At 47.1% G+C, this 24,266-nt stretch overlaps 1 protein-coding gene across 2 annotated transcripts; it reads right to left on the minus strand.

The window, feature by feature from the left end:
- Positions 1 to 536: 536 nt before the first annotated feature.
- Nsun2 (NOP2/Sun RNA methyltransferase 2) lies at positions 537 to 24,142 on the minus strand. Of its 2 annotated transcripts, XM_070042156.1 has the most exons (19): positions 24,009 to 24,142; positions 23,781 to 23,938; positions 23,014 to 23,118; positions 21,002 to 21,107; positions 20,464 to 20,535; positions 19,771 to 19,855; positions 18,462 to 18,654; positions 16,426 to 16,500; positions 14,177 to 14,307; positions 11,451 to 11,524; positions 10,786 to 10,916; positions 10,372 to 10,468; positions 7,351 to 7,535; positions 7,003 to 7,095; positions 6,067 to 6,202; positions 5,401 to 5,481; positions 5,004 to 5,142; positions 2,972 to 3,011; positions 537 to 1,328 (listed from the first exon to the last, which is right to left on the minus strand). In XM_070042156.1, the coding sequence occupies exons 1-19, from the start codon at positions 24,102 to 24,104 to the stop codon at positions 1,049 to 1,051; spliced, it is 2,277 nt and encodes a 758-aa protein (XP_069898257.1). In that variant the 5' UTR covers positions 24,105 to 24,142; the 3' UTR covers positions 537 to 1,048. The 2 variants fall into 2 exon arrangements, with proteins under 2 accessions (XP_069898257.1, XP_069898258.1); XM_070042157.1 differs by lacking the exons at positions 23,014 to 23,118; positions 23,781 to 23,938; positions 24,009 to 24,142 and adding an exon at positions 22,798 to 22,880.
- Positions 24,143 to 24,266: the final 124 nt, after the last annotated feature.

Raw genomic sequence — 24,266 nt, forward strand, 5'->3', positions numbered from 1 at the left:
GAAAGCACCGCTACAACCTCAGCAAACAACTACTCACTGCACTGTGCCCTGGCCACATACCAGTGAAAACAGGCCAACAGCAAATCTTCAGCTGTCAGCTTGTAGTCTGAGGTTGTTGGGGACAGTGACACTGCTCTGCTTGTAGTTGGACGTTAGCCGAGAAGCTTCCCCTGGGAACGGCCAGCATGCACAACAGGAATGCGGTGCGGGGAGGAATACAGGGTCAGGGCAGACTGGACGGCCAAGGCTGAAGCTGGGCGCTGGGACACGAAGTCCCTTCGCCCTTTTCTACGTCTGCATTTTCAAACTTGGAAATCCTGCTCATGCTAAGCTGTCAGGGCAGACCGAATCCAGAAGGGCCAGGGCTGCCCAGCTCCACTTCTGCCGTGCCCGCCTGGGACACTATCACCCCACTCTGAGGGACAAGGCCAGCAGCCCCTAATGACAGGTCCTTGTTCCAGCAAAGACACGCATGGCTTCCATCTTGCCACTTCTGTTCAGTCTTTCTGCTTCCTAGAACCAAATGAGACACCCAATCATTAACACTCTTTATTGAGACACCCAAGGATGGCCACTCCAGTCAGGAGCACCCCTGAAGAAAAGCACAAAGCTTCCACGGCCTGCGTCACAGTTCCCGACAGAGTGCAAACCCAAGGAAGTTTACTCCACCCTCCATTACAAAAGGCACAAAGTCACCCGAGGCCCCAGACGCACGGTGCATGGCTAGCGTGCCACTCCACAGCATTGCGAAGGTGACAGCGGCGCCCGGTACCAGGAGCTGGGAACGCCCCCCCACAGCGGTCATCTTAAAGACAACACAGACACAGGGACCCGAACCCAGCAGAGCAGCTTTCTGCCCCCAAAGGGCCACGGGACCCAGCCCCACTCCAGATGTCACAAATCTTCCTCTGTCATCAGCGCGGTAAGAGCCGCACAGCTCCTCCCCGCACACCCGCCTGCAGGCTTTAGAAGTACGCTTTACAGTCAGAGGTGGCTCTGGACTCGGTTTCCAACACCAAGGGAAGCGGCGGGCTCGGCGTGCCAGTCCTCACCGGGGAGGCTCGGCTGCGGCTGAGTCACCGCCTGGGGTGCTGTCCGGGGCGTCAGCCTCTGCTCGGGGCTCGGCGCTCTCCTGGGCCCCCGTCTGCCCAGGCTCGGCCGCGTTCTCCCCCGTGAGAATGAGCCCCTCCTTCTTCTTCTCTCCCAGCACCTCCAGCCCCATCATCCGCAGGTAATGCAGCCGCTCGTTCTTGGGCACGAAAGTCCGAATGGAGGCTTTTCCCCGCCAGCCGCACAGCACGATGGGGCACTGAAGGGCGTCCGGACTCCTGCAAACAAGACAAGCAGGTGAGCGGGGAGCGCGCTCACTGCTGTCTGCAGACGGCTGACAGGCACGCTCACGACCCCAAACTACTGGGGGATCCTAGCATTAGCGTGTGCGACTCCACACCTGCACACCGCACTCAGCAGTGCTGCTATTCCACACCTGTGTCCTAACCTGGGACACCGTGTCCCCTGAACAAGGCCACTTCTTCCGGTGTCCTCGCAGCTCACCAAGCGTGTCACGGGTAGGCCGTGGCTCGGTGGAGGGGGCCGCTCGCCCCGGCCTGCGCGGTGATGTGTCTCCGGGCCCACCTTAGGACACGGCCTGGTTCCTGGGCTCCTGCAGTCTTTACTGACTTCCCACTCCTACAGGCAAACTCGCGAAAACCCCATTCCCACCTCCACTGTGGAGTCGTCCTCGCCCAGGGGCTGGCGTGGGGGCTATCACCTCCCCCCAGCTGCCCAGCCCGGCCCGCTCTGGGCACACTCCAGCATTTCAATTCCTATTTCAGGGAACAGCAGCAGCTCAGCTCCACTCCCACAACCCACCGGCAGGAGTTCACACGGCCCACCCCAACACACCCCACTGGGGCATCTACCAACGTCCAGCCTCTGGCGGCTGCCCCACCTCCCCGCGGGCCTCTTCACTGTTCTCCACCCCAGCCCTCCAGACCCCACAGTGCACGCTCAGGCTTGATGCCGGCTGCAGCGCCCCTGGTCCTCTCCCCTGCGGATCTCTGCTCTAACACGAACTCCTGGCACTGGCAGGCTCCCAGGCCCAGCTCAGTCCAGCCCCCACTTGCACTTCCCCTTTCACAAATGACTTTTTTTTTTTTTTTGGTCGGTTGTGGTGTAAACTGGGCCTGGGCGTTGTCCCTTAGCTCTTCAGCTCAAGGCAAGCGCTCTACCACTTGAGCCACAGCGCCACTTCCAGCTTTTTCTGCTTATGTGGTGCTGAGGAATGGAACCCAGGGCCTCAGGCATGCAAGGCAAGCGCTCTACCACTGAGCCACCTTCCCAGCCCACAAATGGTACTTTTTACTCTACGAGGAGGCAATTGGGCTGCTAGAGCTGAGGCCTGATCCTGCCCCACTGGCTAGCTGAGGAGCTCCAAGAAAGCGACCTGACTTGGTCCTGGTTGCCAATATGCCAAGTACTGCCTCTTCCGTTAAATCCTTCCATGTGACCCAAGCAATACTTGTGAACAGCAGAACAGTGGGCCGATGGCCACTGCGGATTTGAGCTCCAGTACTCGGCTTCTGCTTCCTCAGCCCTGCCCTGCCCTGCCCTGGCTCAACACTCGATGTGGAACAGATCACACGCACATCAACTGCATCAGTGACAGAGTTCACCATGAACCTCCTGTCAGGTGACTGCTCAATACTGTCCAAAATTAGCATCAGCAAGCAACAACTGTACATTTTATTCTGCACAAATACAAACCCATTTGCCTGAACTGGCTGCGCGACAAAAACTGTTTTTATAATGATATACAACGATAGGTTAGGTGTGGACTTTTCACAAGCCTAGTTTTAGGGGACCATTCTTCAGAGGCTCTGATGGGTCAGGAAGGTTTCCAGCACCAACAATCTGCTCACCCACAAGGACAGGACACAGCACAGCAAATTAGCAAGGGTGGACAACTTACGCAGAATCCGGCTCGTATTTCAGCACAACACTTCCTTTGGCTGGAAGAGAAAGGGACAATCTGTCAAGTATTTCAACCATTGGACACAAGGGCCGGGCACAGGATGTGCTGTTTTCAATAAAGAGAACGAATGTCTTGTTTTTTTGTTTTTTTGGGGGGGTCTGAACTCTGGGCCTGGGCGCCGTCCCTCAGCTCTTCAACTCAAGGCTAGTGCTCTACCACTTGATCCACAGCGCCACTTCTGGCCTTTTCTTTTTGCTTATGTGGTACTGAGGAATCGAACCCAGGGCCTCATGCATGCAAGGCAAGCGCTCTACCACCTTCCCATCCCCATGAATGTCGTGTTTTATGTCAGGGATCCAAACAGGAAGTGAGCCCAAGGGATGAGCAACATCTCCAGGCAGAGGCCTGAGGCAAACGCCATGGACAACCTACCACAACTAGGGGCTGTTAACCAGACCGCTTAGGAGGCCAGGGATAAAACCACTGGACAATCCTCCAAATTCAACATGAAATAAACTAAGCCTCCAGCTGCCAGACAGATATAAAATGGTAAGTAACAGTCATCAAAAAGTGGCTCACACCTGTAAACCTAGCTACTCGGGAGGAAGACATCTGAGGATCGAGGTTTAAGCCAGCCTGGGCAGAAGTCCATGAGGCTCTCATCTCGAACAAACTATTCAGAAAAAGCCAGAAATGGTGCAGTGGCTCAAGTGGTAGAATACTAGATTTGAGCACAAAGAGGCTCAGGGACAGCGCCCAAGCCCTTAGTTCAAGTCCCAGGACTGGCAAAAAAAAAAAAAAGTTATCAATGTAATCCCCCTTTTGTTTTTGGGGGGATCCGGTCATGGGGCCTGAACTCTGGGCCTGGTCACTGTCCCTCAGCTCTTCAGCTCAAGGCTAGCACTCTACCACTTGAGCCACAGTGCCACTTCCAGCTTTTTTCTTTTTGCTTCTGTGGTGCTGAGGAATCGAACCCAGGGCCTCAGGCATGCAAGGCAAGCGCTCTACCACTGAGCCACCTTCCCAGCCCTCAATGTAATCCCTAATGCAAGATTTAATAAAAAGACAGGTATACATAGCTCCTTATCCTTCAAACTAATCTCTCCTTTCAATGGTGGTTCTTGCACAAGGAGATGCTAGACTCTTTAAAAGAGGGTTTGGTTTTCTGCGCTCTGCAGGTTGTGGCTACCAGAGTAAGAGAAAGGACTAGACTGGAAAGGTCTGATTGTGCAGCTTCCACCGCAATGAGCTAGACACATGCAATAACCAACTGCAAAAATGAACACGAACGAGAACAAAGACAAACCACAACAGCTCAGCAAGATTATATATTAAGGGTAAAATTGTCACCAGAGTCCTAACGACTAAACTTATGACACATAAAACCAATGACACACCCTCGCATTTCAACTGGTGACCAGAACATCTGGTGGAAGGGTGTCTGTCCACCACTCTAACAAAGCTGGCCAAAAGCTCAAGTGAATCCTCCCTTGTGAGTTGGTCTCCTGTGCCCTCCACGGCTGAGACTGAGTTCCTGAGACCTGTCTCCACCGGGGCTACCTGTTACCTAGACACAGGGATGCTGGGTGGCACCAGAGGTTTCTGGGCCAGCATCGCAGAGGAAGCCTTCAACGAGGCCTTTAATCCTCCCCGCATTCCAGGAGGTGGCTACAGAGCCCCTCTGGTGTAACTGGCTGTGTGACTGGTACACCATGCAGCCGCCCCTCGGTGCGCACTGCGGCACAGGTTCGAGGATGTGCATGCCCTCCATATAGGACAGCACAGCACTGACCTGGAGCTCCTCCTCACCTCTAGATTACCACGTGAACTGTGGTTACACTGTACTTTCGAGAGTACTGACAATCATTCTTTCCTTGAACATTTTAAATTCATGCTTGGCTGGATCTAAGAATGTGGAATGCACAGGTATGGAGCAGCTAATAGCAATGAAATATTTGGGTCAGAAAAACACCTCCAAAAGAAAACACACCCACACCAGGTTATGCCTTTATACAGTTCAACTACTTACTTAGGTCCTTGGCTTGACTGTAGGTCTCACTGCTAAGTTTTCTAAAAAAAGGGTTTTCCTGGGTCAACAATATCTTGACATCTTCCATTGATATAGTTATAATTCTCGAATTAATGAATGGATACAATGTATATATTCCCTGTAAGAACAGGAAGATGACTGCGATTTCATCCCTGACAATCAAAGCAGCCCCTCCTGCCCAGATCTGGCTCTCCTTGTGGGGGGCCCTCACCACAGCCCGCCCTCCAGCCCAGCGCCACACCCAGAGGAGCTCAATAGCCTGCACAGATCCCACAGCTGCAGCAGCCTGCAGGCCGAGAGCTGGATGGAGAGCCCCTTCACTCGCCCCTGCTTCCTACTAACCCACACTTGAGCACCTCAAGTCTTCCCAAATTACCTCCTGTGCCAACCGGAAGGCACAGTCAAACTCTTCACCATTGTTATTTCGACACCACACCTTTATCCCCGTGTTAATAACCTGCAAGAAGAAAACAAGATGAAACACACGACGTCTGGAGAACCACCAGAACAAGTTCCGCTGGTACTGAAAGGGGGCAAACTAGGCTGGATGGCACAGCAACAGCAGGGAGAGAAAAGAGGAAGGCCACCGCACCGCAGGGCCTGACCGCCAGGTGCAAACTGCAGGCACATCCTCCTGGCACCAGACACGACCAGAAGAGAAAAGACCCAATACTTCAAAAATACAACAGGTCAGCAGACGCTATCACCCACCATGTCACGTGGCCCTGACAACCCTGGAAAGGGGAGAGGGAACAAGGGGGATCAGACCTCAGCACTGTCACGCAAACATACCTGACACGCAGACCCTCAGGGCAGGCTTGGTGCCGTGCCGCACAGCCAACGGGTGAGGGAAAATGCTAAGTGCGCCAAGGAGGGAAGGGAATGAAAAGGGCTGGACAGCATAAGTGTACAGACAATGTCTGAAAGGACAGAGCACAGGGCCCAAGGGAGAGCAGGCCTGCCACCACCCTGGCTGGGCAGGCCCAGAGAAGCGGCACAACAGCCCACGGGCGCTCACAGCCGAGCCGGAGCCAGGGCCTACCTTCATCTTCTCACTGTTGTTCAGCAGCACGTTGCGCAGCTCCTTAGAAACCATGTAGAGCTGCCGCTTCTTCCCTTCTGTAGTTCGAGTTAACAGATTCATCCTTGGGAATGAAGGATCCAAAGCATAAAACTTCCTGCAAAAGGAAGCATGCTGTTTCGGATCACAAGCCTCACCTCGCCCTCCCCTTTCAGAGCCGCCATCTCTAACTGCAGGTGTTCTGCAGCATTCATTACACCTGGACCCGCCCCACCCATGAGATAGCTTCTCTCCCCATGCGACTCCAGGGTCAAGGACCTGAAACACCGGATACCTCCAACACTCGCAAGACTTTTACAAATGTAAGCAGTAACAAAAAACAAACCATCTCTCCACCCACCCAAAAAGCAGTGGAGCAGCCACTGTGATTACATGCACACTTACGCTACCCTGACCATTTCCTCTATCCTTGTCTGAGTTGCCAACCCTACCCAGACCTCCTCTTCAGTTCCTGGGTAAGAACTAGATAGGGCAGCTTTGGCCACTGGCCTCTATAGTTAAGCAGAGTTTTCTAGCTCCATCTTCTTTTCCTCTTTCATTTTAAGTGAAAGGTTGGAGTAAACAACCTTTTGATTTCATCCAGCTCTAAAACACAGTTAAAGAGAAACAGGCTTTGCACAAGTTCACACCTATAATCCTGGCTAATCAGGAGGCTGAGATGTAAAGGCTCATGATTCACAGCCTACAGGCAGAAATGTTCAACAGATTCCATTTCAAAAATAACCAGCAAAAAGGCAGAGCTGGAAATGGTAGTCTAGCAAAAGGCCCTGAGTTCAAAGTATAGGAAGAAGAGAGGGAAAAGCAAGTTGCACAGAACTAATTGTCAGTCAAATGTAAACAGTCGTACATTGCTCTTTCTACGCTCCATTTTAACAGAGAGGCTGCATTAGTCCTTACTCAATAGGTGGAAATAATGGGTCATCTTCAGGAATAAATACAAATGGATCTTCTTTAAATCCAAATAACTTCATTTTCTTGGATGGAGGAGGACTAAAACGGGATGAGAATGCAGAGACCTGGTTAGAAGTCAATACCCAAAAGACTCATCCTTTCCCACCCAGTGCTGTGTGACGGGTTCTACGGGGACCTTGCACACAAAGCTAACGGGGACCCTTCTCACCCGCACTCAGGACACAGCAAGCAGCCCACCCTTTGTGCTGTTCCCTGTGTACCACATCCTCAACCCGTCCCAAAGGCCCGGGGCCATTTAATTTCCCGGGACTGTGAGGCCCCCCATCGCCTTACCCACACACTCCATCTTTCTTGGTCTCATTCTCTAAGCTGCTCACAGCTGTCTCGCTGATGTCTGCGTCCCCAGGTCCAGTCTCTGGCTGATTCTGCAGCTCACCGGACTCTGTGAGGTTTTCCTCTGTGGGAGGTGCAGGGCTTGGCTGTGAGGTTTCTCTGTTTTCTGCAGATCTGGCCTGCACCTGGCAAAGGGGCAAGGAATAATGCACTGTCTGCTGCTGAACCAATACCAAAACCACCACATTCACAAAGTCAGCTATATGTCCCTCTAACAATGGGTAAGACCACAACAGAATGTTTTTGTCAACGGGTATCACTTTAACTCTACTTGATTTTACAACAACAGAAGTTGTGGGCAGTCTCATGAAAAGAACAGAACACATGGTCCTCTGTAGATAGTGGTATACGGTGCCTGTTCTCATTTAAAAATGCTTAATGTGCATTTGATGTAAGAGACAATGGGAGACACAGTTATCAACACCAGCCCCACATGATCAGGCTGGAGCCAAAACCAAGCACAGGAGAGATGAAAGGTAAGAGAGAAGTGCGAATGGTTCCACATATCTCTGGGGCCCAAAGATTTGTCCAGGAAAGAATAAGCTGTTTCATTTGTGTAGAATTTACACTGACTCAAAATGCTTTATTAATATTAAAAACCTCCCTACCATGCAGCAGGGCCCTGAGATCAATCTCTAGCAAAACAAAAACACACAACTTTTAAAATCATGCATCCTTTCAAATCGGTTACAAGATCAGTGCCTTTGTTTGAAGTTTCAACTCAGAACAATTCCCCATAAAGTGGAAGAGCAGAGGGTCTGGCAATGCTGCTTCCCAGAACACCCCCCCACCCCATCCTAGACAAAGTGCACCCTCCTTTTGATTCCAGCCTCTTCAATTCAAATGAGCCTTATACTCAGGAGCCACATAAAAGGCACATTCTATCCATGTGGGTCTGTGTGGCCTCAATACTAACTGGTTGTTTAACCTGCCTCCCATTGATTTCAACTAGCTAATCATGCTTCTACCTCATGCAGCACAGGCTATACCCATGCACAGGGCTAACTAAAACTCAGCCTAACTAAAAAATGGACTTAACAGCTGAGCAACCAACAGCACACTGTGTTGTGCTGAGAACACATCTAGGGCAAACAGAAGTTACAACCCAACCACACAGGGAGGGAGGCGACCAAATGTCCAGGTAGCATCAGGTGCAAGTCAATAGAGAGCCCTGCAGAGCCCAATCCAACCCTCTGCCACGGCTGGCTGTGGACCCCGAGCACAGAACAAGCCACGAGTGCAGAGGTCAGATTACATCCTGTGAAAAGCACACTAAGGTGTGACAAGGCTGTGTGAGTGTGCCGACTGGCACATGAGAGCGCAGTGGATTCAACTTCAGGACCAAAACATCATATAAGCAGTGAAAGGCAGGTTATTGTTAAAACATAGTCCTAATGCTGGGCACTACTGGCTCACACCTACACTCACAGCCACTCAAGAGGCTGAGATGACAAGGTCACAATTCAAAGCCAGCCCAGCAGGAGTGGGACTGTGGCTCAAATGGTGAGAGCAAGAAGCCTCAACAAGAAGTTCAGGGACAGCAGCCAGACCTTGAGTTAAAGCCCTAGGACACAGACATACTCACACACACACACACACACAAAACACAGCATTAACACTGATTATCAACAAAATTATGCATTTACTACGTCAAATGTAACAGTACAACTAACGTCACTTCTTTAACTGAAGTCACTGGGCATGCAGCTTATGCACATGGCTTATACTCTATTTCTATTAGGAGCACAGTGCTAAGCACTCACAGCTTCATTCCAAAGAGTTGGAACTGCCCCGAGTTAGACTGGAAGTCTGAACCAGGCATATGTAAGTTGTGCATACAGTCACAGCTATTTGGGAGGCAGTGTAACTGGGGAGGATCATGACTCAAAGTCAGGTAATGGAAAAAGTAAGCCCCTCTATCTCAGCTAACCAGCCTGACGTGGTGTGTACCTATCGCTGCAACAGCAAGGTAGGCATTGGCACAAGGATAGATATCAGAGGTCAGCCCTGGGCAAAAACTGCAAGGTTCTATCTATCAGCCAAAGGGCTGAAGGCATGTCTCAACTGGTAGAGCCAGAGAGCAGGGCTCAGAGTTCAAACCCTAGTGCCACCAAAAAAGTTCCCAAGTGTGAGTTGCAGACGCAAAGTGAGGCCCTACCTAACCTACTGCAAACACCATGAAGTTCAACAGGAAGTGAAGGGTCTTCACCATTACCAGGGAGCAGGACATAAGGTTAACCAGGACCACCTGCTCCAGAAGATGCTGAAGCCTTGAGGAAACATCGCCTGCCTTTCTAAGGCGAAATGCCATGTGTCCTAATTTCCAAGCATCGACCCTCCAAGAAACATACGTTTTTCACACTGAGACTAAGACATCAACTATCACTACAGGGAGACTCATGCAGTAACAGTTTTGGGGAGACACAGGCATATGTAAGTGGAGCTGTGAGGCCGCACGTGGTGGCCCCCAGCAAGGGGAACCAGTGGGCAGTGTGCAGTCATTATGAATGGGTCCTTCTGGGACCTGATGGCCTGTGGCCAGCTGAGGGGACATGCAGAGAGGAGGACACAGCACAGATAGGATCTCCACACTCCTAGTCTCAAGAGCAGTTTTGCAGGGGAGTGGGGCACTACAGACTGGATTGGGGACCTTGTACACACTAGGTGAGGGCTCTACCATTTGGGCCATACCTCTCGTCCCACAGCAGTTTTCATGTCTTTTCCACTGCTATCAAATGACTGATTAAAGAGGTGGACAGAATGCATTCCCCTAACACTGAGAAAAAGGCGTGTTTTTGAGAAACTTAAAATTTAGATGAGATCCCCGTGCTCGGGCTCAACCCCTCCCCTCTCACCCCAAGCCCTCCTTATTACTTCTGTGTATCCTCCACTGAAGTTAAACTTCTGCCTCAAATGTACAAAACATCAAAAGTTCTATTATATTTTTGAAAAAAGCCTTACCTTTGGTTGCCGTTTATTCCATGGCATTGAAGATTTTTTGACCAGTACTGCCACAAAGAACCCTCCAGTATTCTGATGATGCGGTAATATTCTAAGGCTGAACACAAAGAAGGTAAGAAAAGAGATAAGAGCACTTAAGAAAAGAGATAAGGAGAGATAAGAAGGGTTAATAGGATAAATGTAATGGATTACATTGTATGCACCACAGAAATGGAAACCCATTTGCACAATTAATATACACTAACAAAACCTAAAATTCATGTTTCCAAAGATCTAACCAATTCCGTTTACAAACACTATGCCACTAACAGGCAGCGAGGGCATCTCAGCTGCTAGAAAGGAGGGCCCCACATATGGGATGGCCCCTGGACCAGCCACCCTCTTCCCCAAGCCCCGCTCTTCCCACAAACTGACCACCGCTCTAGGTGCATGGCCTGTAACTTCTCCAGGTCCTTCGGTGGGAACATGGTAGGTCGGATTTGGGTATGCCGACTGTGGGGGACCTCGTCCCAGTCGGCAAACCACTGCCCATCTCTTGTCATGACCTGCAAAGGAGCACAGCCACCACCGCTCAGCACACCAGGAGCAGTGCACGCCCCAAGCATACAAAGGGCGGGGCGGGAAGTCATCGCAAAGAAAGCAGCAAACAATCTTTAAAAACAACCAAGTTCAAATACTGTCATTCCAAAAACCAGGACGGCGGCTATAAAGGAACGCTTTTCACTCAAGTTTCTTTTCCTTGATTTAAAAAAGTCTCAAGACTGCTCAGTTTAACACAGCAAATTGTTTTTGAATCCCAGTCCACAAAAAATAAAGCAGAACAGTGCTAATGGGGAGACCAACACCAAAGCTGGTTTCCACAGAAGGGATGAAGGCCAGATGACTTCCCATTAAGAGGGAAGCAGGTAGAATCAAACCATCTGTCATTAAATATAATTTGCAAATGAATTCTGAGTTGCACAACCTGATGAGGTATTGATGCCTGTTATCCAAACACCAATGCTTTCTACTATTCTTGGCTCTTTGGCCTTTCAAGCTGTCCTTGCCCATTTAAGTCTGAGTCTTTGTAGCAGGATTACCTTCCACTGAGTGACTCCAGGCATCCACTTCAGTCCTGGCAGTTCACCAGATACATCAGCAAGCTCCAGAGCACCTACACAGAAAATTAAATAAGAGGAAAAGTTGAAGAAACCAGACACTAAAATATCACACAGTATGATTCCATTCCCAGGCGATGTTAGAGAAGGCAAACTCTCTGAGTTTGGGAGAGTGGGTCAGCAGCAGCTTGAGGCTGCAGTAGGACAGGAAGTGAATGTTAATGGGTACAAAGAACCTTCTTGAGATGGACAAAATGTCTAAAATCTGGGCTGAAGAGTACTCAACTTGGTGGTTTCTAAAAATCACATACCTGAACACTTAACTGAAAATGAATGGATGCTATGTAAATCAGAGCTCAGTAAGGGTACCAGAGAGCTCCAGTAAGAATGCAAGCAGATGCTACTCTGCAGGATCAACAGCAGGCATGAGACACTGCAGCTTGATTCAGAGAACATGGCCTAACTCTTTGTTCTAGACACATTGTCAGGACTTGGGTCTTCAGACCTTTTGTCAAAGAAGCACCCAGAACCAAACTGAAACTAAGTTTTAGGAAGTTCTGCTAAAACTTCCCATCAGGACACAGAGATACACTTTTAAAACACAGTGACCAAAAAATAAATAAAAATAAATAAAAAGTAAAATTAAAAAATTTAAAAAAAAAACACCACAGTGACCACAGTTTTGAACACATTACTGTCCCAAGGGTCTGCAAGTGATACCAGCAGCTAGCTGCAAGGAATCACGTGAACAAATCAAGCCAGTTACACCCTAAAAATCTGAAGTCTAAAAAGATCCTCAAACATTCACGCAGAAAACCAGCAGTTAGATCACAAATGCTCAGAGGAACAATCCAGACAGCGAGGAAGGCCACCAAAAAGCCACACTGAGAAGAGCTGGGTTCTCAGCCAGGATGTGGATGCACCTTCCAGGGCCATGGAACTTTTCTGTGGCTGCTCACCCCTCATGCTTGCTAAAGCTGCAACTTGGCCCCACTGGGCTTCCCTTCCCCAAGGCTCTTGCTTACTTGACCTTTACACAGATGCATTGTGTGCCAGACACTCACCCACCTCCCCAACTGTTTTAGAAACGTTCCCTCCTATTGCCAAAAAGATCCACAGCTTAAGCAGAACTTGGACTCCTCCACTCTCAGGTGGAGTCTTGCTGCTAAGGCTAGTCCTTCAAAGGCTGAAGCCAAGAACCTGACTACCCAACTCCAGACAAAGACAGGTTTGTCCTGCGCGAGGACAGTTCTGTAATAAGAACTGTGAATGGAGTCGGGCGCTGGTGGCTCACACCTGTCAGGAGGCTGAGATCTGAGGATCACAGTTCAAAGCTAGCCCAGGAAGGAACATCTATCTGTGAGACTCTTATTTCCAATTAACCACCGGAAAAACAGAAGTGGTGCTGTGGCTCAAGTGGTAGAGTGCTAGCCTTGAGCTGAAGAGCTCAGGGACAGCGCCCAGGCCCAGAGTTCAAGTCCCACGACTGATGAAAAAACAAAAGAAAAAAAAAAGAAAAAGAAAGAAATGTGAATGGAAAATAGCTCGAGTGTAAGGAAAGAGGAACTGGGTAGACATGAAGTGAACTGCAAGACCTGCAAGAGAAAATAAAGAATGCCAACCACAAATGGTCACAAACCACAAATGAAGGCAAGCCCTATTGTGAGAAGAATCCTTCCTACCTGGGCAGGGCCTGGCTTCTGGTCCCAGCCACAAGCATCAAACACAAGGACAATGACATAGAGTGCTCAGGCAACAAGAGATGAAAGTGACAAACAACATCCATAACTTTCTGTCATGCACAACCAGGCCTGGCCTCTCATTCCAGGTCAAGAAAACCCCACCCAGAACCAGGGATACCTGTCTCTTTACTTTGATATTACTGTATCATAGCAAAACTCACTATGTTTTGAGCCTATGAATCAACTGAGATTTTTTTTTGCATATGAATACACTATAGGGGTTTGTCTTGACATTTCCCTACATGTACACTGCATCTTCTCTTCTTCATTTGTTTTGGTTTGGCTTTTTGGTTTTTATTTTTGGTGCTATTGGGATTTGAACTTAAAGAACCTCACATTTGTTAAGCAGGTGTTCTACCATCTGGTGACATGACATGGTCCTATCCCTTTTTGCTTTAGTTTTTTTCCAAAAAGGTCTCTCACCCTTGCCCAGATTGGCTTCCATGGCGAACCTCCCACCTCTGCTTCCCAGAGAAAGCTTTATAGCTGTGTATCACCATGAGTAGCTTCCTCTGAACTCTGACAAATTACAACACAATGACCCACAACAGGCTAATCACAGAACATGACCGCGCCTGCGTAGAGTCCTAAGAGTCCCAGAGACAGGACAGAGGGTGGTCCTCAGGACTCATGGAGACTTTTTTTAATAAGGCCAGTTTCAATTTTGCAAAGCAATTCTGGAAATGTACAGTGGTTGTACAACAACATAAATCAAGCTAATTCTGTTGAACTGTATACTTAACAAATGATTAAGAGGATAAACACTTTGTTTTGTATATCCTGCAATCACTAACAAACACTGTATCTTAAAGCCCCCACATGCCAAATAATTCAATATACGATGATGGGCCCACTGCAGGAGGCTGTTTTAAGTAGGGCATCTCATTTTAGAGGCTGTGACTCCAGAAGCACACACGCCAATGTTTAGGAAAAGGTCTGCAGGAGCACACAACTCAGCACACTGACCTTCGCTCTTCTCCAGCAAGGATGCTATGACTGCTTCATCCTCGATGGGGTTCAGCGAGCACGTGGAGTACACCATCCTCCCCCCTTCTGCCAACTGCTCCGCGCCACGCGTGGCAATCCGCAGCTGTAGACTAAGGGGGACCCCAGGTTACCACAGACTGCACACATCCCCAGAGCACACAGGCGTAACGTACTGATCCACGATGTCACACGCTATAATAAAAACCTTTCAAAGTTGCAAGTGAAGTTAAGGCATAGTTATACAAGCTGTTCTGTATCAATAAATAGCATCCATTTACATGAATGTATTCTGTCCTATTAATCTTTTTCAGTACATCAACAGGCAAAACACAAACCTGGTTAAGGTCAACTCACTACAGGAATTTCTCTATTAAAAACTTCCATCTTTGGGTGGGTGCTGTTAGCCCATGCTTTTTAATCCTAACTACTCAGAAGGCTAAGATATGAGGACCACGGTTTCAAAGTCAGCCAGCGCAGGAACATCCATGACACTCTTATCTCCAATTAACCACCAGAAGACCGAAGTGGCACTGTGCTTCAAGCTAGCCTTGAGCTGTAGAGCTGGGGACAGTACCCAGGCCCAGAGTCAAAGCCCCACGACAGACCAAAAAACCCTCCATATTTGTACAAATGTGGTTTTTCTACAGAAAATTTGTGTCTATACATTGTAAAACTTAACCTGTACACAGGTGGACCCATTGCAACAATGAGATGTACAGGACATTATGTCGAAAATGAACCTTACAACTTTGGTGCGGGGATGGGGGAAGAGATGGAAGGGATGGTAATGGGAAACAGAGGAGGCAATAATGCTTTGTAAGAAATGTACTCATGAGGGGAGCCGGCGGCTCACGCCTGTAATCCTAACTACTCAGGAGGCTGAGATCTGAGGATTGCAGTTCAAAGCCAGCCCAGGCAGGAAAGACTGTGAGACTCCTATCTCCAATAAACCACTAGAAAACCAGAAGTGGTGCTGTAAGTGGTAGAGCGCTCACCTTGAGCTGAAGAGCGCAGGGACAGCGCCCAAGCCCAGAGTTCAAGCCTCACAACCAAAAAAAAAAAAAAAGTACTCATTACCTTGCTTATGTAATTGTAACCCCTCTGTACGGTATTTTCACAATAAAAAAAAAAAAATCTTAACCTGTGCCCTCACTTCAGAAGAGTAAGAAAAGTTTAGTAAGAAAAACTATGGCCAGAATTAGATGTCTATGAACATAAACATTAGATGTTTATGTTCATATCTAATGTTTATGTTCATAGACATCTAATTCATATTAAAGAAAAAAAGAATATGAAGTTCTACAGACAGAATAATTTCACCTGCTCCAAATGAAGATTAAAAAGAATATCCTACATGGAAAAACCTCATATTACACCCAACATTAACAGACATCATCTCAATGATTTTTTTTTTTTACTATTTTTAATTATCTTCCAAATTTTGAGTATTTTCCTTATCATAAAAAAGCTATATAGGACTGGGAAGGTGGCTCAGTGGTAAAGCGCTTGCCCTGCATGCATGAGGCAGGCCCTGGGTTCGATTCCTCAGCACCACATAAACAGAAAAGGCTGAAGTGGTGCTGTGGCTCAAGAAGTAGAGCGCTAGCCTTGAGCTGAAGAGCTAAGGGACAGTACCCAGGTCCAGAATTCAGGCCCCTCATCAACAACAAAAAGCCTCATGCCTATAATTCTAGCTACTCAAGAACCTGAGATCAGAGGATTGCTGTTCAAAGTCAGCCCAAGCAGGAAAGTCTATGAAACTCTTATCTTCAATTAACTACTAGAAAACCAGAGGTAGCACTGTGGGGCTCAAAGTGGTAGAGCACTAGCCTTAAGCAATATAGCTCAGGAACAGCGCCCCGCCCAGGCCCTGAGTTCAAGTTCAAGCCCCATAACCAAAAAGAAAAAAAAAGCCATTTTAAGTATATTAAAAGGTCAAAAAACAAAGAGCTTAAAAAAAAGCTGAGTTAAAACTTAAAGAAGGTAACGATCATTTTATGGAAGCATGTTTCAAAAGTCACTGGAATCGTTAGGAAGGCCTTCTGAATTAATGCACACACTGGCAGCACACAAGCTTGGACATGTAAGCAAACTATTAGGGCCTGTTATTAACTGTCAGCCAGACACTTACTGGAGACTAAGCCCCTATAGAACGCTCGGCCACACAGCTGAGCATTCACCTCCGTAACCTATGTGTTCCAGGTAGAACCAGCTATCCTGTCACTCACCCATGCAGCTGCAGGCTGTTTAGGGTGCTCCACTTCTTCCAAACGTCAATGTTTTTTCTCATGGTGCCATCTCCACTGAGAAGAAAGTATTTATGAACTTGCAATTTTGCACAGGTAGATGACCAACGTTTAATAGGCTTGTCACACACAAGGTGAACTGTATTACAAGTACTATTATAAATACCAATTCGAAAACAATCTAAATCCTCATCAACAAACCAACTTTCTATTTCAGTTTTCAGGACATACAAACATAATTTTTATTAAAGTTATACTTAGTTTAACTTTTAATTTAAAAGGGAAGTAATGGATCTGAACAGAAATCTATTCAGTTGTTAAAAAAATTACTTCTATTTTGGAGAAACAGTAGTACCAAGAATAAACTAGTAACAGTATCCTTATTCACAGTACTTAGGATTTTGCATTTCTTCAGATTTTTTAGTATTCATGCATATGACAGAAATCTGAGGAGATCCAAGACTGAATAGGAAATGCCTATTTTGTATGTATGTCATACATATTCCCTGACTTTAGGATCGAAGTTTTTACTGGTGGCATCAGGCCAGAATTCAAAAAGTTCCAGATTCTGGAACCCTTTCATGTTCAGATTAGGAACACTCAACCTATACTAGCAAACTCATTTGTAGATCTAGGAGTACCTTGAATATGCTAATGAGAAACCTGAGTTAGTCAATAGACACTTTAATCAGAATTACATGAACAATAAGTTTATCAAAGGGTTTAAGACAGCAAACTCAATTAAGCAATTTCATTCCATTACCAATTTTTTTCTATAGTAAAAAACACTTCTGACTTTCCATTATTCTCTAACAAAAATTATTTTCACATTTTCGTGACTAGACATTACTCCCATGTGCATCTTTTACACTGCAGGCTGTCCGTACCCAACTAGGGCTGACTTTCTGTCAAGTTTCATTTCCCTTGTTGGTGCAGTCACATGTGCTGTAGTGGGAGGGTCCACCAGACAGGAATGTCCTATAGCCCTGGCTGGATGCTGGTAGTTTGTAGAGTGGAAAGTGCATTGTAACTCCAGGGTGCTTCTTACAACTAACCACTCTTAAGAGTGCTTTATTCTCACAATATAAGCTACACGTTTTTTTTCTCATCAAAAGAACATAAAGTGTTTCTACCCTAGAGAAAAAAATTACCTAAGGGTAAACTAGCTATCTGTTACCTTAAAAAAAATTAGCACATGAGTAATATTTGTCTCAGAATGGAGTTACACTCTACTTACCACGTTGCAAGGTATTTGGGGGAGTGGGTTCATTTCAGGTTTTTTACTCAAGTGTAAACTTATTTTAAGCAGCATTTCTCAGGTTATGTTGACTCAGTGCTACTCAGTGGTACCAGCTGCAATGTTCAGTTTCTGCCAGTAGCTCTGCCACTGGTCTAAACAAAATGCAATCTTCACAACAGTGCTGACAGCACCTGGGCCATTTCTGAGCTCTGGTCTCCACACATCCAGCCACTCAGGTGCTAACCCTGGGGCCTGCCTGCATGCCTTGGCACAGGTGTCTGCACCAATACAGTCTTTCCTTGCTGGAGAGTTATTTAGTCATGCTAGGGGCTATGGAGTGTGTTTTATATATAAACGCTAAATTTCTGTCATTTACTACTTAAAAATTGAAGCTCAAAAGTCTTAACTCCTAAATTTCTTTTGTTACTAAATAAATTTAGCACAAAAGTTCAATATGATTATGCATTACTCTATGACATTTTCCCCCCCACACATATTGGAAGAAAAGATGCAAAATGGTCCCAGGCAATACTCTAAAATGTAACACAGTCATCATTTATGAGTCTGCACTTCTCCTGTGCTCCTTCTACCTTTGTTAGGACCAGTGCTGCTTCACTAACAGCTCAAGTCCGTCTCTGGGTTCAGGCTCATGACATCTCTCTCTACACTGGTATGAGAATCGCAGCTCTAGTCCTGTAGTCCTGTGTGGTTCAATTTCAGTCTACAATTGATTTCCTTGTGGATTGGGAGCTTTCTGGCCTCTGAGCAATATAAATACCTGCAAGGGACATCACACAAAATTCGATCATAGAAGAGAATCTCTTTCCTTCCGTCCATATCCACTGTGAGTCTAGGGATGCTGGACGCGTCATGGTTTACCACCATGATGCAGGGACTGCTTAACCTTTTGGCCTGATGAACGAGCAGATAGCAGCGCTTGTTGTCCACATCATTAGCGATAACAAATCCCTCTGGGAATATAAAATTGTAGTGTCAGGTGATGTGCACGAGTGGAACAATTTCCTGAAATTATGAGAGGCAGTCCACCAAACTTAAGACCTGAGGTCAAGGGTTTGTACAACAATGGAAGTGGTCCCCAAAGGGAGTCAGGAATTTGAACACCCCAAAATTCCTGAACCATTCATCATTTTGTACCGATTATTTTGTTAATGACTTCTTTCCCATGACTCAACTATTAGTTACAGAGGTGAATGAGGAGATCAGGTGTAACAAACACCACAATCACCTGACAAGTGTTACAGTATTGCCAGTATGTGAGGGCTCTGCCTACTGGCCCTGGTGCTCACTCCCCACTCCCCACACCTAGAACCAGTAGGAACTTTACTAGGTACTGCCTCTGCTCATTTCTGATTTTTCCCACACCCCAACAAAAAGGCAAATATACCCAGCAACATTTATAATCAGGATGCAAAACATAAGCATAAATAGAGGAGAGAAGCTGCCCCTGTGGGCATGTGGAGGTTTCTCATGACTACTTTGGAGACAACAATTCAAATTATCGAATAAACATATTAACAAAAATATAACCTTTGAATAATGTAAGAATATACGACTTAAAAAAAAATAACTCACTTCAGCTAATAAGTATGCCATTAACAGAAGCAAGGCTGCTGGCTTAAAGGAGACAAGGCGGGCTGCAGCAAACACAGGGCTATTACTGTCTTTCTCTTGGAGCACCCCGATAAGGGGCAACGGCAGTAACTGTGGGAAAGTGTTCTCTGCAGGCTCCTTGCACCTGCAAGGGAAGTGGCACGCCTCCTGCTTCAAGAAGTGTCCAACACTGCCCAGAACTTGCTTGTTTTTGCTGGAAACTCCAACTGTAAAATCTCTTAGTACACATGACCAAAACAAAAGGAAGAAAAAGAAAAAACCCTACCATTTGATTTTCCAGAAAAATAATTCTAAAGTAAAGGTTTCCCCCAAGTAGTCAATGTGTGTGCTCAAGAACCCTTGGTTCTAGCAGGCAAAAAACATCTGGTTCTACCTTCAATAAACAGAAAGCCTGTGGCTGTCACAGCCATGCTATTGTTAAGATTGTTCCCTGTCTATAGCCCACTCAACAATACCTGGAAAGGGGACGTTCATGTCTGCATGTAGCATTTCAATTAGCTGTGTGGTCTTCGATCCAGGGGCTGCACACATATCTAAGATCTAGACAAAACGAAACAAGTGATGCTAAAAAAAATAAATATTCTAGACTTAATTTTTAGCCATACTAGTATCTTGATTGCTATTCTAAGACTTAACCATACACTTCTGCATGGAGTCAATCTGTAACATGTCATTTGACTTGTACAAGGATCTCATCGTATCTAATGTCTAGCTACCTCCACCCCCAAAACTTACTGAATCAGGGTGCGTAGGGGATGGGAACAGAATGAAATTAGTGAAAACTGACATTAGACAAGGCTGTGAATGATACTAAAAGGCAGGACACTTCCAGTCAGCATTTGTCAGCTCTCGAGGTGTGCTTCCCTTTACCCATCTGGAAAATTCAGAGTGCTGGTCTAGTATCTGCCCCTCAGCCCTCATATAACAAGCTCTCTGATTTTCAGTGTTATCTGGCCAAATAATCTATAATGAACAAATTGAAAAACTCTGGAGGAGGAAAGTTATGAGAACTACAAAATTTAAATGGGACAGAAGTATAAAAGAGAATCTAAAATACAGAGTGGAACAAGAATTAACTATATTAAAAGGTTTCGTTTCACTCAACTGGTAGAGCCGCCCCATCCCCCCCCCTTCTTCCCAGCGACTACCTTATGATGTGGCCGGACACCAAGCAGCAGTGGCGGGATCATGCTGACGGCTTCCTGACGACTGATGTTCCCCTTAAGGGCGAAAACGCAGCAATGAGGAGAGTGGGGAAGAATTTCAATCTCAGGCATTATAACAAATGCAACAGAAAAATATCACGTTTTTATACAAAACAAAAGGATTGAGAGTATCACAAAAATCTGAATTTTACAACAGTGGGTAAACAGTTGCTATCTAAAGGCAACCATTAAGAACAACCTAAATCATTAGTTAGAAAATCACGCAGGACACTGAAATATCATGTCCAATTCCTCCTAAGCACAGGGCTAAATGAGCATGTCTCAAAGGCAATCTGCTATCTTAGACACCTTAGGCAGTAAAGGAGCACCAGAGCAGAGCAGACAGAAATGAAAGCTGGTGCATATCCTCACAGGAGTCTTAACATTGAGTGTGGTGTACCTATCACTCCCAGTGACTTAATATGATGCATGCCTTGTCTACAGCCTGAAGAACACGAACAATCCAAAGATGCCTACTTACAGATTCAGTCTCGCTGACCAGGAACTGATGAAACTTTTCCAACTGTGGAGACTTTCTCAAGATTTTCCGACTTAAGTTTGTGTGCCAGGCAAGTTCTTCAGGATACCTGACCAAAAAGAAAGTGTAGCTCTCACAGACTGTAGACACTGAAGTGCTCCTTTGATAACTTACTGCTTCTACAGATTGCATGCCAAGTGAGACACCTAATTCCCTTCTTGTTCATAGCCACACTGCTCTCAAATGTAGTCAGCAACACTGACTGATGTCCCTGCCCCAGAGTAATGTTCTAACCAGACCACAGGCCGGTAAAAAGCAGGCAAGCTGGGAGTAATGAACAAAATACATGCCTAATGTTACCACAAAATCAAAGTGATGGCGAGGAAAGAGTGGAGAGTGTCTGTTCCCTGCTACAGTGGAGGCATCAGTGGAAGAGACATCACTAGGATGATCTACTTCACGTCCCACGTGGCACAAAGATCAAAAGAACAGAGTAGTTTGATACTTTGCATATCTGGGATTTTGTTAATAGCAATATTGCAGTTGTTGAACATAGGCTAGGCAGGCATTTGCCAGGTAGACCTTCCACCAGTTGAGCCACACCCCTAAGCTCTCTTTTGCTTGTCATTTTTCTAGTAAGAATATCACACTTGATACCTGTTGAAACCCTAGCTTTGATCCTATTTATGCTTCCCACATAGCTCCAATAACAGGAACTCACCACACTCAGCTTCTTTCTGGCTAAGATATAATCTCAAGAACCTTTTCTCTTGGCTGACCTTGAACTGAGTTCTTCCCAATCTCTGACTCTTGAGTAGCTAGAATTACAGACATGAGCCAATACAAAGGATTCAGCAAAACAAGAGCATAACCACAGCTTGAGAGAACAGTTTAAAAAAAAAGTTCCAACGATGCCTAGATGCCTAGAAAGATGTGCTGCGGAGTATCTGTTTCCTACAGATGCATACTGAAACCTCCTACTGGCTTAGGTGTCCTCATCCTTCTCTAACCTATTACCATACTTCCAGATACAAGTCTTAAGGAGTAAATGTCCCCAGTTAAGAGCAATGCAGCCAGTCCAGGTAAAACTGAATGACAGTCTATCTCCAACTAAGCCTGAGTATCAGCACCACTAGTGATATTTTCAAACCAGGAACTCAGAAGATTAGCCAATTAACTAGCCACTAGAGAGGTTTTAGAATGGGTCTCATAAAGGTCACTTTCTCTCAGGAAGAGCATACAAACCACAGCAGCTGAAGACATCCTCTTCCACTAATGTCACTACAATGGACAGGGCTCACCAACAGCAACCTGATGTTCAATTCATTTTACTGCAATGGTCCTTTCAAGTTTTTAAAATCAAACAATGTAGCCCATGAGAGAGTGTGCACACACATATTTTCTCCCTTCACCCTCCCCGCCTCTCACCAAGTTTCACATTCACTCTTCTACCCCAAAAATGCATTTTGTGACAGTATCTGGCTTTGATCTCACCAGTACTAATTTTATTGAACACTCAGCATTCATTCAAAAGGCATATGCCATGCACAACTGTGTTATGGACCCTGAAAATCCAATGTCTGGTGACAGAAAAAGCAAAGCCACATACTTTATGGTTACAAAGTTTATAATCACTGAAAGTTGTCTAAAAATTAAAGACACAACCATTCATCTGTCAAAAGCTGCCAGAAAGCACTTGTTCAGTTCACATCATGTAAGAAATATTTAGGATTGCTTTTTTTCATGAGATATTTCAATAACTCAAAGTTATTTTGAAATATGAAGCCAAAACAACTTACATTAGCAACTGTTACAAGTTAATTCAGGGCTAGGCACCTCCAGTTTGTGCTCCAGGCATTTCCTAATAAAGCCTGGACCCAAGGTTCACCTTCACAAAGTAGAGAAGCTAGAGGACATACCCTGGACAGGGAAGGAAACAAAGGGCTAACTCTTGCTAGAAACAAATATTAAAATCCCAAAGAAAAGCCAACATGATCAAGGATGATGGTACCTACCAACTTAAGGGCTGTGGAACTTCAACTTTCTGACCATCCACCTCCAGATTCTCCAATTCCTTAAAATACTTGTTCTTCAAACAATGAAGAATTTCTTTTGCATGGCTGTTGAAAAATAAGCAAGTTTCCCAAGGATCTAAAAAGATATAATGCACAGCATCTTCTCCAAGTTTGCGAATTTTTTTTTGCCAGTCCCGAGGCTTGTAACTCCGGGCCTGGGCACTCTCCCTGAGCAATTCTTTTGCTCAAGGCTAGTACTCTTCACTTGAGCCATCGCGCCACTTCTGGCTTTTTCTGTTCATGTGGTACTGAGGAATCGAACCCAGGGCTTCCTGCGGTGCTAGGCAAGCACTCTACCCACAAAGCCCCATTCCGAGCCTTGGACGTTAGTTCATTCAAACCAACTCTACGAGAAAGGAAATGTTCTTTGGCCACTGCCTTCTCCGCTAAGATCCCTTTGAAAACCCCGTATAGTTCGGTCACTAAAGGATCAGGCAAACACAACATTAACTCCTTCGTTCCTTACTACGCCGGCAGCCTCATCTTCACTTACACTCGATGTCGGCAACGCTTCCTACGGGGGGGGGGGGGGGGGGGGGGTCGCGGGACCGCTCGGCTCGCCCAGGCCCCGGGAGCGTGCGCAACCCACCATGCCGGCCTCCCACCCGCAAGGCTCCCTCCAGCTACACCGGACCCCCTGGGACGCCCCGAACCCGCTCGAGGCTTCCAGAAGCCCCGGAGCCCGAGGCGCGGCGCCAGACCCCCACCTCTTGTAGCCCGTGATTCTCAGCGTGGCCGGCAGCGGCTCGCGGAGCGCAGTCATGAACTGGTCCCACTCGCCGTCGGGCACGATCCCGAGCTCGCGGTAGTAGTGCTCGAACAGCTGGTTCTCCTTGACGATCTCGGGGTAGCCGCCTTCCCAGCCCTGCGGGGAGAGCAGCGTGAGCCCGGCGCAGGCCTCGGCGCCCGCCGCCGCCGCACCGCGCCCGGCCTACCGCGTCGCCGCGCTTCCCGCCGCCCTCGGCGCCGTCCTCCGCGTCCTCGGGCCGCCGCCGCTGCGGCTGCCGCCGTCCCCGCGCCCGCCGCCCCATTCCCCACGCGGCCGCGCACGCTGCTCGCAGAAAGCGGCCCGCCACGGCCGCGACGCCCGCAGGACTTCCGCCCGGGGCCCGAGGCCCCCGCGAGGACCGGCCTGGCCGAGCAGAAGCCGTCGAGAAACGTGCCAAAACGCCACAACGCGTCTTTCGGGAAGA

The sequence above is a fragment of the Dipodomys merriami genome, unplaced genomic scaffold (assembly GCF_024711535.1).
Source record: "Dipodomys merriami isolate MVZ:Mamm:240054 unplaced genomic scaffold, mDipMer1.0.p SCAF_32, whole genome shotgun sequence".
Lineage (NCBI taxonomy): Eukaryota > Metazoa > Chordata > Mammalia > Rodentia > Heteromyidae > Dipodomys > Dipodomys merriami.

Coding starts and splice junctions, on each gene's coding strand:
- Nsun2 (XM_070042156.1), bottom strand. CDS start 24,104: ATGGGGCGGCGGGCGCGGGGACGGCGGCAGCCGCAGCGGCGGCGGCCC. Junction 16,501..18,461: donor TTGTGTGATGTCCCTTGCAG/GTATTTATATTG, acceptor CTTTCTTCTCAG/TGGAGATGGCACCATGAGAA. Junction 10,917..11,450: donor CTGGAGTCACTCAGTGGAAG/GTAATCCTGCTA, acceptor GCTCCTTTGCAG/GTCATGACAAGAGATGGGCA.